Genomic DNA, 14816 nt, shown 5'->3' with positions numbered 1-14816 from the left:
GATTGTTTACAAAACAATACACACTGTAGCTCCAAGACAAACCGCGCTCATTCACAAGTCGATCGTCATTCATCAAACTTAAAATTTTTACCGAAACATTACTTTGATATCAGAACAATATATTTTTTCGGGGGACACGTAGTCAATTCGGATGACCGATCAATTATGATATTCGCCACGTACTCGCGGAATACGACAAGCATGAGTCCTCTGCGTACTCATCGAAAATTAGGCCAACTACAAGAGTATGACGTCACTCGTACTTGAGACTTACGAGCTCGTAACTCTGCCCGTACTTGGTCAGTTTTGGGCGAATTACATACCTCCTTGGAGTGTAAAAATATTGTCCACAGTACTGTAACCACAATGAAAGCCACCCTGCCATAGCTTGGAGTGTAAAAATATTGTCCACAGTACTGTAACCGCAATGAAAGCCACCCTCCCATAGCTTGGAGTGTAAAAATATTGTCCACAGTACTGTAACCACAATGAAAGCCACCCTGCCATAGCTTGGAGTGTAAAAATATTGTCCACAGTACTGTAACCACAATGAAAGCCACCCTCCCATAGCTTGGAGTGTAAAAATATTGTCCACAGTACTGTAACCACAATGAAAGCCACCCTGCCATAGCTTGGAGTGTAAAAATATTGTCCACAGTACTGTAACCACAATGAAAGCCACCCTGCCATAGCTTGGAGTCTAAAAATATTGTCCACAGTACTGTAACCACAATGAAAGCCACCCTGCCATAGCTTGGAGTGTAAAAATATTGTCCACAGTACTGTAACCACAATGAAAGCCACCCTCCCATAGCTTGGAGTGTAAAAATATTGTCCACAGTACTGTAACCACAATGAAAGCCATCCTCCCATAGCTTGGAGTGTAAAAATATTGTCCACAGTACTGTAACCACAATGAAAGCCACCCTGACATAGCTTGGAGTGTAAAAATATTGTCCACAGTACTGTAACCGCAATGAAAGCCACCCTCCCATAGCTTGGAGTGTAAAAATATTGTCCACAGTACTGTAACCACAATGAAAGCCACCCTGCCATAGCTTGGAGTGTAAAAATATTGTCCACAGTACTGTAACCACAATGAAAGCCACCCTGCCATAGCTTGGAGTGTAAAAATATTGTCCACAGTACTGTAACCACAATGAAAGCCACCCTGCCATAGCTTGGAGTGTAAAAATATTGTCCACAGTACTGTAACCGCGATGAAAGCCACCCTCCCATAGCTTGGAGTGTAAAAATATTGTCCACAGTACTGTAACCGCGATGAAAGCCACCCTCCCATAGCTTGGAGTGTAAAAATATTGTCCACAGTACTGTAACCGCAATGAAAGCCACCCTCCCATAGCTTGGAGTGTAAAAATATTGTCCACAGTACTGTAACCGCGATGAAAGCCACCCTGCCATAGCTTGGAGTGTAAAAATATTGTCCACAGTACTGTAACCGCGATGAAAGCCACCCTCCCATAGCTTGGAGTGTAAAAATATTGTCCACAGTACTGTAACCACAATGAAAGCCACCCTCCCATAGCTTGGAGTGTAAAAATATTGTCCACAGTACTGTAACCACAATGAAAGCCACCCTGCCATAGCTTGGAGTGTAAAAATATTGTCCACAGTACTGTAACCACAATGAAATCCACCCTGACATAGCTTGGAGTGTAAAAATATTGTCCACAGTACTGTAACCGCAATGAAAGCCACCCTCCCATAGCTTGGAGTGTAAAAATATTGTCCACAGTACTGTAACCACAATGAAAGCCACCCTGCCATAGCTTGGAGTGTAAAAATATTGTCCACAGTACTGTAACCACAATGAAAGCCACCCTGCCATAGCTTGGAGTGTAAAAATATTGTCCACAGTACTGTAACCACAATGAAAGCCACCCTGCCATAGCTTGGAGTGTAAAAATATTGTCCACAGTACTGTAACCACAATGAAAGCCACCCTGCCATAGCTTGGAGTGTAAAAATATTGTCCACAGTACTGTAACCACAATGAAAGCCACCCTGCCATAGCTTGGAGTGTAAAAATATTGTCCACAGTACTGTAACCGCGATGAAAGCCACCCTCCCATAGCTTGGAGTGTAAAAATATTGTCCACAGTACTGTAACCGCGATGAAAGCCACCCTCCCATAGCTTGGAGTGTAAAAATATTGTCCACAGTACTGTAACCGCAATGAAAGCCACCCTCCCATAGCTTGGAGTGTAAAAATATTGTCCACAGTACTGTAACCGCGATGAAAGCCACCCTGCCATAGCTTGGAGTGTAAAAATATTGTCCACAGTACTGTAACCGCAATGAAAGCCACCCTCCCATAGCTTGGAGTGTAAAAATATTGTCCACAGTACTGTAACCACAATGAAAGCCACCCTGCCATAGCTTGGAGTGTAAAAATATTGTCCACAGTACTGTAACCACAATGAAAGCCACCCTGCCATAGCTTGGAGTGTAAAAATATTGTCCACAGTACTGTAACCACAATGAAAGCCACCCTGCCATAGCTTGTGGCTCTATATAAGAACAAATCATTTCCATTATTCGACAGTCTAAATTTATTAAGAAGTCTATATTTTTCATTCTTGACTCTACAGTCTGTGTCCCACCATACTGGTTGAGATCGATCACAATTTCTTAATTTATTGACCAAAATTGAGATTTTTCGACCTAATTTCATCATGCCATCAATACACCTTAATCTTCACATCCCCAGATGCACCCTATTAAAATTAAGTGAAATTTGCTCAGTAGTTTTGTAATTAAAAATTTTAGACCAAAAAGACACATTTTTAGACCCAATTTGCATATCACTGATGGGATCATCATGTCATGGACAATTCTTTATCTACGCTTCCCTATCTGCCCAGCAGTTTTGGAGTTTAAATTCTTTTTACCAAAAATAACATTTTTTGATCCAAAACACACATCTCTGAAGTGATAATTTTCATTTGAACAACTTTCCATCTACAGTAATATGAAGGCAATTGGTTTTTTACTCACCATTAACCATGTTAAAGGTTAAAGTTGTGCTAACAAACAACAAAATATGAAGGATATAAACTTAAGGTATTAAACCAAATGTAGCCACTTGGTGGTAGATGACAATCTACTATTCTACTGAGGTATAACAAATAGCACTCACCATATCTGTTCCATAGACTGGAGATATCATTTTAATCTCCCAGTAATGTTGTCCATCATTCAAGGCTACACTTCCCCTTGCAGCTGCAGTACCACAGCTATAATCTCTGTGAAACCACACCTCCCTATCGTCACATTTGATGTTGGATGGCCCAGCTAGTCTAGAATTATCAACCATGCTTGATTCCCAATTCCATTCAATATCTGCTCCCAAACAAAAACACAACCAACCAACATGTTGTCATCAAGTGTTCCTGTTACTCGACAATTATTTATTTTGCAACAAATTGGATTTGTGTCTTATAAGCCCAAGGGGCTGGATGTGGCAAGTTTTAATAACAATTGTACCAGATCATATAAACAAATGTATACTTTAAGTCCACATAGGACACGTTAATAAATAAAATACAACAAATACAACAACATTATGAACAAAGACATTGAAAGATCTATAGTTGTCACATCACTTGTGGGCTAATATTCTATTCAAGGATGGTCCTAATACATAACATGTCAAATGTGCTATTCTGTATTTACAAATATTCAACCAGATTTAAACTGAGTGCCACTCATAAGGGTAAACAATAGTTTTTCGCTCCTACACGTACACACATTGTTGGAATGCATTCTCATTAAGCTATAGCCTAATTATCAAAAGTTATTAATTATGCACATTAATCATTAAAAATAAAAACTATGCCAACAGGCTTCAGTATAGGATATGTGTGCTTTGTTATGGTTAATGTCTGTGCCAAATTATATTGAATTTGAAGCTTGCATTCTTATATAGCCTAATTACCAAAATCTATTAATTATGCAAATTACTCATAAAAACTAAACAGAATTTCAGGACATTCATGCTTACTTTTGTTGATGTATGTTACCAAATTTTGTAGAATTTGAAGTATGCGACCTTTAGACAAGACTTAATTACTGAAAATCATTAATTATGCAAATTTCTCATTAACACTATAAGCTACATCATCAAGCATTATAAAACATATGCACTTTGTTATGTTTGTATGCATTCTTAAGATATAGCGAAATTACCGGAAAAAAAATTAATTATGCAAATTAATCATTAAAACTAAAAACAATGTAATGATATGATTTAAGGATGTGTGTGCTTTGTTATGGTTGCTGTATGTGCCACAGTATGTGGAATATGAATTTACATTCATAAGATATAGTCTAATTACCAAAGTTCATTAATTATGCAAATTATTCATTAAAACTATAAACTACAATGTACATCAACAAGCTTTACTACAGATATGCAATATGTTATGTTTAATGTATATACCAAATTATATTGAATTTGAAGTTTGCATTCTTAAGAATAAGATATAGCCTAATTACTAAAATAGCGCCAAGGTCTTGTTGCTAGGCATATTTGCATACAATTTTGAAATTTTTAGTAACTTGTCTGCCCTTGCCACTTTTCATCTTTGCAATATAAACCATCATTTCGTTGTCGCTAAGGGCATGGTCATGGTTGCTAGGGCTAATTGCATCATAATGTTTTCAACAATAATTGCAGAATTACACGTCCAGAAACATCCCCACCAAGTTTCAACCCATTCACCATACAGTTTCAAAATTTTTTGACCAAAATCTGACATTTTTAAACCCAATTTGCATATCACTAAGGGTATCATCATGTTGTGAATACTGCTTCATCTACATGTGCCCAGATGCCTCCCCTTTAAATTTCAGTCCAATCTGCTGTCTGGTTTTGGAATTATAGATTTTTCACACATTTTATACCTAATTTACATATCACTGATGGGATCATCATGCTATGAACAATTCTTAATATAAACACCCTGAAGAATGATCCAACCAAATTTCAGCCCAATCTGCTCAGTAGTTTTGGAATTAAGGTTTTTGACCAAAATTACACATTTGTTAATTGTATACCTAATTTACACATCACTGACATCTCGAGATCATCATGTTATGAACATTTCTTAATCTTAACAGTACTAAGAGCATTCCCATCAAATTTCACATTGATCTGCTCAGTAGTTTTTGAGTTTACATTTTTTTTATTCAAATACACCGGTGGCAAGATTTTTTTACTCAAATACACCGGTGGCAAGATTTTGATTTGACCAATTTCCCAACTAGACATCCAAGGTAATACACCCACCAAATATCATGGCAATCGGTTCACAGATGTACAGACACCGCTCAATGCCTATAGCACTACTGAACCTTCAGTTCAGTTGTGCTAAAAAAATAGTACCAATGGTGTTGTAGCACAACTGTACAGTTTTTAAAAATGTTTATGCATTTGCTAGTCCATGCTAACAATAAGTTTTCATTTACTGAATGACTATCCAGTTGCCTAGCCAACCATGTTGTTATCTTTGCGATATACGCAATCATTTGGCTGTTGCTATAGGCATGGTCATATTGTTAAATATATTTGCATACATTTTTGAATGTTTTTGTTCACTTGTGTATGAATTCCTGATATTATCTTTGCAATATACATGTACATGATCATTTGGCTGTTGCTATTGGCGTGGTCTTGTTGCTAGGCACATTTGCATACATTTTAAAATGTTTATTCATTTGTCTGTCTATTCCTGTTATCTTTGCAATATACGTGATTATTTGGCTGTTGCTATGGGTGTGGTCTTGTTGCTAGGCGAATTTACATACATATTTTGAATGTTTATTAATTACAAATCATTATCAACAACAAGAATATAGGAAATGGCCACAATTGTACATACCCCGTACGGGATAGCCATTCAAATTGAGTGCCCGGTAGTTTTGAACATCTAATGAGATTTTTCAATCCAAGATGGTGAAGGCTTTAAAACGTCAGAATTGCTGCCTTCCTGTTTGTAACGTCGGGGAGTGAAATAAATACACTGGAACCGACTGGGTGTACTGATAGTCACTTATACTTTATTGATGTGTAGACGGAACTTTTTATGAGTGGGAACAACCCATAATATTACATAATCACTATAGCAACGTATGAGTGATGTCACAGTGGGGCGGAGCTTATGATTGACAGTTGTAAACCTAGTTTGAACATTACATCCCCTTCCTTGTAGATACTGAGTTAATTGTATGAAACTGATCTCATATAGGGACTATCGTTCGGTAATCAACAAACAATAATGGATAACAAACAATTTTTGAACTATAACTTCAGAAAACGCAAGTTAGGATAAATAAGTCTGCAACATTTCACTGATAGGAGTTCATGAAAGTTCTAACAGTCTATTGATAAGAGTTCATGAAAGTTCTAAGTAGAGTTCACGAAAGTTCACGGTGTTCAACGTTATTAATACAACAAATTACCAAATACTGCAGTAACAATAACTTTCATTTACAAATCGAAGATTTTGCGCGGTATTCGTTTCCTGGATGATCTACGCAAGATAGGAACGGATTTCGTAGAGTCATCATCGGCTGGTTTGCTTTGGGACTCTGGATTTATAACAGTCTCTTTGTTGTTATCATTAATACTGTCCGGTTTAGGGATATCTATCGGAGACGGTGGTGTAGATGTCATGTTTGGTTCGTACTCATACAGGTTGTCATAAGCGTCATTGCTAGGGTAATTTCTAAGTGTTGACTTATCTAGCTTTTTGTAGAACGATGAATTTCGCGTGACTGCATGCTCGTCATTCTCGGCTGTGATCATAGTGCCTTTCTTACTTGTAACAAATGAATATTAAAACAAATGTAACAGTCATCGGGATAGGTTCATACGCGGTGGAGCCTTTCGCTTTGTTAAATGGTCGTTTCACGAGTACTTTGTCGCCTGGTCCGATGTCAGTTGGTTTTACGGTAGACTTGTCGTCGGCCCGGACCTTAATTTTCTGTTTCTGCAGCGAGTCATATTTGCGTACGATTTCAGATACTGGGTCGATGTTGTTTACTTGCGGAAGCTTGTTGCATATGATGCGTTTTAGGAACAGTGTAGCGGGAGGTACGCCAGTTGTCGTATGAGGCATTGTGCGGTAGTTGTGCAGGAAGATCTGCAACTCTTTCCTCCAATTCTTTCCTTCCGCTTTGGATGCTTTGATGCACTTCTTAAGCTAGGGTGGCCAATGCATTTTTTAAAGTTGTATTTATGGACAATATTATAACTGATTTGGAAAGAGAACACTTAGAGGATCAAAATAAAACAAACATCAACAAAATAGGTTAATTATTTCAAAAGTTACAGTATTTTTTGTGTCGAAAATATGGCTATTTTTCGTGACAATTGCTTAGTACCTGAAATATAAATATTGATGTAAAAATTGTAGTTTTCATGATTTTTAAATCCATTTATTAGGAAAACAAATTAACTTAAATAACTGAAACCTAGATATTTCAACACAATAGGAACAAGTTTCTGTGACAGGAGAATTTGAATAATGGTTCCTCAAAATTTCCTGGAAATTTTTTGAGGTACAATTGCTAGATTTTGCTAATTATATATTCAAAATGGCCACCAGCGTGGCCGGCCGCGGCATGCACTGTACACATACACATGACATAATGGAGTTTTTCAAGTTTTTAAACAAGTGTAACTCTGGTTTAATAGCACAAAATGAAATAAAATTGGTTCCAGTTACACATCAGTACTTCATCTACCTGTAGATAAAAAGTGATGTGTAAATCTTGGTGTTTATCATGTCTATGTGGGCTGTATTTTCCACAAAAAACAGAAAAAATGAAAGTCGTTTTTGACGAGTTTTTGTCAAATTTGGCAGACCATATCTTTTGAACTACACACTACAACCCTATGAAATTTTCTGTACTTATTATGTAAGTTGTAATTGTAGTCTAGAAATGCAGAAAATTAATTTTAATTGTTTTTATAGTTTCTTTGTGTTGTTTCTAAATCACTGGAAAATCAATTATCATTAAAGTGTTCATAGGCACTACCAACTGTCGAGTCTCTGACATGAATATACAATATGTAATAAAAGTTTGAAAACAGAATTTCTTTCAAACTCAGTATAATTGACTGTTAAATAATAAAAAGTTTCATTTACTTTTTTGTCAAAATATCATTTTCACTTTTATGGCCTTGGCTGAAAATATGCTGAGTCAGCATTTTATCCGCAAACCTTGGTTGTACTAAAATAACAATTATGTAATGTTGATATCAACCAAATCATTGAAATTTAACCCTTTCAGGCCTGACTTTATTGAACCAAAGTCTGTTTAGATAAATACAATTTAGCTATGCTCCAAGAAAGTTAGGCAAAAGGTATAAAATTATATGAAGGTTTATCCCCATGTCATTCTATCTTTATTTTGAATGCTGTGTGATGGGTTGAAACACAGACACATAGGGACAGGCAGACCAACAGAAACAAAAGTGTGGTCTTTCTGTGTCTGTTTCTGTCTGGCTTTCTGCCCCTGTTTGTCTCCGTCTATTCTTTTTGTGTGACCCTGGCTGAAATTCTGCAATTAACTTACATGTCTGTCACAGGCAGAGCTGACCAAGCCAGGATACCAAGACAATGCCAGAGGTTTGCAGAGCTCTTAAATTTCAGCCATGGTCATACAAACAGAACTGACAGTGACACACAGACACAGACACAGACAGACCCTATTTTTGTGTCTGTTGGTCTGCCTGTCCCTGTCTGTGTCTCAACCTGTCATGCAGTATTCAGTACGAAAAATAATCTTATCACAGAGATAAACCTTCATGCAATGTTAAATATTTCACCTGACTTTCTGGGAATATAAATTTATCTATATATACTATATAGCTTGACAGGCCTGAAGCTAGGATCAAGACACATTCAGTGTCAACTTTACACATAAAGGCAACTGCAAATTTACATTTAAAAGTCATGACACATACTGGATTATTGCGTTCATTTTTTAGATGTTTGTGAGTTCTTTAGTCTCTGCTCCAAAGCTTTCTGTTGTAACTTGTTTTTCAGGTCTAGCATTTTTTCTGTTTCCGTTGCTCTATTGTCAGATATGTGTCTATTTGTTCATTGTTCTCTGCGCAAGTACTTTGAGTTGTGTCATCATTAGCATCCTTCTGTATAATTTGTAATAAATGTTGTCAAACTTGTGAGGAGTGGATTACTCCCTTCCTGGAAAAGAACATCAATTCTTTCGGTGCACCTTTCACTTGGATAATGAGTTTGTAAAAGTTGATTTGATCTTTCAGAAGTTGTTTTTTCTGTCCTTCATTCTTTTCATACTTGAAATTGGGAGTGAAATCACAAGATACTAATGTTTCACATGTAAGGGAAGGCAGATATATCAAGTGTGTCGTAATTACGCGTTAGGACGCGTTACGCCGGGTAAAGACGAGTGAAGACGATAAAGGACGATGAATATTCATAAAGGTTTCACGCATATTCATGAGCCAAAGTTTGTACATAAACATCTATTGTCTGTCGATCACTAATCTGAAAGACGCGGCTTTACGTTCTTCTACGGGTTAAACAATACATATAAACATTAGTATGTGTCTCCAAAGAGTGACCCATTTGTATTTCGATAGCTTCGGATCAAACAACATGTCTTACCTACGTTTCTTGTCTAGTTCTCAACGAAGATTAGAAGGTACAGGGAATATTTTCCCTGTCAGCCCTTTTTAGGGCCCTGATCTTAGTTTCGACATAACTCCATTCAACATGCTGCCGTTCACCCCAGTGGGCGACAAGGAATACACGAAATCTAAGCCACGGCCGAAGCACGGCGGCTGTACCCACGTGTACGTCGGTGTATTTAATTTGATGTACAAACACTCAACAGATAATCTAATAAATCTAGCTTGGTTTTTTCCTTTCTTCCTTTTGTATTGTTCGTAAATTTGAGAATAAGGGACGAAAATCAGTCGGCGAACGTTACAAGGAAGATCGCAATGTTTCGTGAATAAATCGCAGACTTCTTGAATATATCAATTCCTGTATTATTGAAAAATTGAACTCGCAAATGCCCTGTGGAGTGATAATTGGGCAAAGAAAATCACAACACTACACAAAACAGATGGGATAATTGTGAATCATGTTTTTCAAACGACCACTTTCTCTCTTTTCAGTGCACGGTTTAGCACGGTTAATAAGACATGTAGAGTGTAGTTTTTGTTTACTGATGTCTATTACAACCACCAGCAATGTATTTTTTCACAAGGCTGTTGAGTTTTATTCACCTGTTGACTACGCTCGTCATAGGCTACGTGCTATCCATTTCTCCTTATGACGTCATAAAATCCTGTGGTCTAGGTGGGACCGGAAATACCCGAAAACTCTCGAAGTAAATCCGAAGGGAAGTGACTGAAAAAAGGTCATTTTAAGGTGTTTGCAGACGCTTTTGAAAAGTTTTAAAACCAGAATGCATTTCACAAACATGTCGTCTAGCAAATTAGCGATAGTGAATCTGAGCATTTTGAATCACCTTTAAGTCAAGACTTTGTTCGATAGCTTTCCATCGGAGACGTACTGATGTAGTGCCTTGAATAATCTGTCGTTTGATCTCGATGTTGACGTCATCAAACTCACATTTGCGCGCCATCAACTGCAGACGTGTGTAAAATTTGGAGACGTTTTCTTCCGGTTTCTGAAGTTCTCTTCTGAACATATAAACATGGTGGTCAATACATTTCTGTGGTTCGAGGTGATTAGAAAATGCCTTTATTGCGATTTTGTAAACATCTGTGCCTTCGGTAGGTTGTGGTAGGGTTAGCGTGTCGAATACATTGCAGGTTTCTTCGCAACGTAGTGCAGTAACATAGCTTTCTTTCATCCGGTTTCGGTGACGTTCATGGCAGCAAATAAATTACTTAGTTGTTTGGCATATTTATCTCGTGGTCGGAGATCAAATTCTGGGAACACTTAGAGCCATATTGATCAGAGACGATGTTGTCGGTAACGGTAAATCAGAACGGTATTGTTCAAATTTCAGTTACGGTATCGGAGAGGGCAGGTAAACAGCATTTAACTCGTCTCAGCATTGTAAATTGTGATTCCGGTACTCACTCAATTTACTGGTAGTTACTTGAAGTGTTCATATTTCCTTCCATCCCATCCTCGTCGCCATTTGTAACGTCGAGGAGTGAAATAAATACACTGGAACCGACTGGGTGTACTGATAGTCACTTATACTTTATTGATGTGTAGACGGAACTTTTTATGAGCGGGAACAACCTATAATATTACATAATCACTATAGCAACGTATGAGTGATGTCACAGTGGGGCGGAGCTTATGATTGACAGTTGTAAACCAAGTTTGAACATTACACTGTTGACTATGATGTCAAGTGCACCTGGCAAATATGTGAATTCTAAGCATGTTTGTTCTAGAAAGATGGATTTTAACTGATCAGAAGTCAAATTGGCAATAATTTCACGACTTGAAAATAATACTACCCGCATTTGGTAAGGATCAGTCACATCCCGTATTGTACAATTGTGGCTATTTTGCATATAGGAAAAGATATCGTAATTCTTGTTGGTGATAATGATTTGTAATTACTCTCTTCTTGATGCTTGTCAGTATTTATTTATTTATTTATTTATTTATTTATTTATTTACTGTTGATTTGATTGTTTATTTGTTTATTTTGTTTGTTTTCATAAACATAACTAAGCCTGAGTGCCCTGTGCTTTGGCCTAGGCATTTGAATCTAATTTGTATACTACAATCTTTTTAAAAGTCTTTACATACAGATTGATTCAAGTGCCTGTGACGCTAGGATGTAAACTAATGTGACTGTCCCATGTTTGAAGTCTATCTGTGCATACTCATCAGGGCAAGGAACATCAACACAGTGGGAAAAATCCCCCTACTTGCATTGTTTATATAGACTATAAAGCTTACTTTGGGGGATCATCATCAGCAAAAGTTATGTATTCACTAGAGTTGATAAATGTTTTGGCACACTGCCCACAAAACCAACAAATAACACTCAGTCACTCGACTCTGCCTTACCATTACCTGGCTCAAATACATATTGAGTTGGTGTGGACATCGATGTACTATTAATACAGCCATAGTGTGGATAACGTTGTAAATACAATTTACCTGATTCCTCTGTCGCACATACTGTACAATTGTTATCATCGCCATTTCCAGAACCTTGGCAGTGAGTGTCTGGTAAACTGGTAGAAGTTCGTCGGAGACCATAAGTACGTCTCATCTGACTTGGGCTCGGATCTGTCTCCTCATCACTCGACGACGAACTATCACAAATTATCTCACGACGAGCTCTCTTTCGACTTTTTTTAGTCTCCATAGCAATATCTCCCCCTCTCCTGTTTCTTTTTCTGACCACGGTAATCCTGTTTCTGCTGTATGGTCAGCGAAGTATTACTGTAATTTCAACTACAAATAGGAAATATGTTGGACGACATTTTGCAGTTAGGAATCTACCCTTCATTCTGCCCTTCCGCTTCCTGTATAACGCCCTCCTACACGGATATTATAAACACCTTTCGTTTCTGTGGTACACGCAAAATACGGTCACGGTGTTGATCTCATGATACGTAATGGTCATAGTACGTGCCCATTAGTCTTGCTGCTAGACGTTCGAGCTTTCTAGCGAACGAAGTTCGCAGTGAGGGCTTGCCGTTCCATCCTCGATAGTGATGTTCGGTCGTGTGTCATAAATTGTATAGGAAGAACATCCGAGGTCTAGCAGATAGACTACGTGCCCATATGCTACACATAGAAAGAGGGAGTGCAATAAAACAGCTGTCTCTAGAAAATGTCATGTGTGCAACATTAAAGAAACAGAAGGTGAAATACACATTTACTGAATTATAAACTCAAATCTCCAGAGAAATCCAAAAACTTAGAAAATGATCCTGTTCATAATTGTTCAGTTTTTAAAAAAAAAAAGTTTTTGAACAGGTTTATAGATACTTTGAGTAATGAGAAATGTTATAAATGTCATTGATTTAAAAAAAGAAATTAAAAAAATGTCACTACATTTACTGTACTGCAAGTTTATTTCATAACTAGATTACTGATTCAGTTCACTACTGGCTATGTTTGTCTTCAGTAAGATATTGTTGACAACACGGCAGCCTTGAAAATAAATACACTTTAGTACTAATTCACGGATGACATGATGATCTGCTGACAAAATTTGGCATACAGTCACTCAATGATGGATGGCCCTAGTATAATTTTAGTAATGCACTTTATATGAAATAAAAGATTAAGATTGAAGACTGTGACTTGGCTTGAGTAAGCTTGAAGCACAGTCACTTCTGAGCTAGTACTCTATTCAAGGAGCCATTATTCTATTCAAGGATGGCCATAATACAAAATAATGACGTTATTTAGGTATTTACGAATATTCAGAAAATACCTTCACTGGTGTCTGCATTGGAAGAGAGTCGGTACAAAACACAGTACAGGCCAGGTACAGGCCAGGTATCGACTGACAATTGTTGGGGGATTCACATTCACATTCACATTCACATTCTGATCCATGGCAAATTTTATCTTCCTTTTCAATGCTCATTCAACAATGTTAGTTCTAGAATATGTTCATGTTCTGTTGAAAACTTCTATAAAATAAATACCATCTGTCTTGAAACGGCTCGCACAAAACGCAGGTACAGGCCAGGTCAGGTATCGACTGGATATTTTTTATATATTCACATTCAGATCCAACGATGTGAATCCGTCATTATATTTGGTGTAGACTTTTTATTAGTTGTCAGGTCATTTCTCAGCAATTTGTCATCACTTATCTTTGTTTTCAAAATCGCCATGCAATTAATGTCTTCTGTTCTACATTTTTCATGCCTAGATTTCATACTCGTTCATGTATGTACTAGGTGCAATTTTAAATCATTTTACACCCTTTTTATTTTGTGCTTCCACCAGGTAGTTTTTCAGTTTCTACTTCCATTTTTATTTGTGCTTTTTACATTTTAGTTGCAGTTTTATAATTTTTGTCATTGTTCAATTGTATTTTTTCAATTGTAGACCCCTGGAGAAGTTCTCGTGTGCGATTGAAACGTCGGTGTAATTTCTAAGGGGAGAACCATTTGATTTCGGGGGGGGGGGCAGGAGGAAATAGATATGGCAGCAATTTTTTGTCCATCACTGTTACAGTAATTTTTTTTTCTATTGTCAGTCCTGCATCAAATTATTTTTTCCATATGCAGAAGCAATGCAAATTTGTTTTTCTCGGTTACCAATTTTGTAACATGTGGTTCATTACTATACCTACATGTCACTGATTTACAACTAATTTGTTCTGTGTAAGTAACAATAAGTAGCAGTTAACAATCCATGCTTCTATTTAAGATAGATAGCTGGTAAAAAAAATCCATGAGGAGTTGACTGATCACTTGGCTAACTGACCTTTAAACCAATTTATTATTACCAAACAAAATAATCAAGTTTGAACCAACCTTGGAAAAATGCTTCCACTTATTAACAAACTTGATCTATCAACCCACAGTTGGTTATATGGTGAACGCTATGTCATACACTTATTTAATATTGATAGTGTTAGGAATCCCCTTCCCTTTATTACTAACGACCCATTTCAGGGCCACCACTTCCTCCAAAAAGAGAACTACCAAACCACTAAACTATAGTTTCAACAAATAAAGTCTCGAGAAGAATCTCCCGATATGGATAGAAGAAAAGACAGAAACACGAAACACACCTTAAACACCTTGGTAAATTATAAATAAATCC

General features: G+C 37.1%; 1 protein-coding gene across 1 annotated transcript in view; it reads right to left on the bottom strand.

The window, feature by feature from the left end:
* The window catches only part of LOC144435567 (SPRY domain-containing SOCS box protein 3-like), a 38494-nt gene extending 25984 nt beyond the window's left edge, over nt 1–12510 (bottom strand). The window contains exons 1-2 of the mRNA XM_078124153.1: nt 12177–12510; nt 3161–3363 (exon numbers count right to left, since the gene is read on the bottom strand). Of these exons, the coding sequence (XP_077980279.1) occupies nt 3161–3363; nt 12177–12387 (414 nt within the window). The 5' untranslated portion in view covers nt 12388–12510. The remainder of the gene's footprint in view (nt 1–3160; nt 3364–12176) is intronic.
* Between the last annotated feature and the right edge of the window lie 2306 nt (nt 12511–14816).

The sequence above is a fragment of the Glandiceps talaboti genome, chromosome 5 (genome assembly GCF_964340395.1).
Source record: "Glandiceps talaboti chromosome 5, keGlaTala1.1, whole genome shotgun sequence".
Classification (NCBI taxonomy): Eukaryota; Metazoa; Hemichordata; class Enteropneusta; family Spengelidae; genus Glandiceps; species Glandiceps talaboti.
This window is presented reverse-complemented; position numbering and strand designations above follow the sequence as displayed.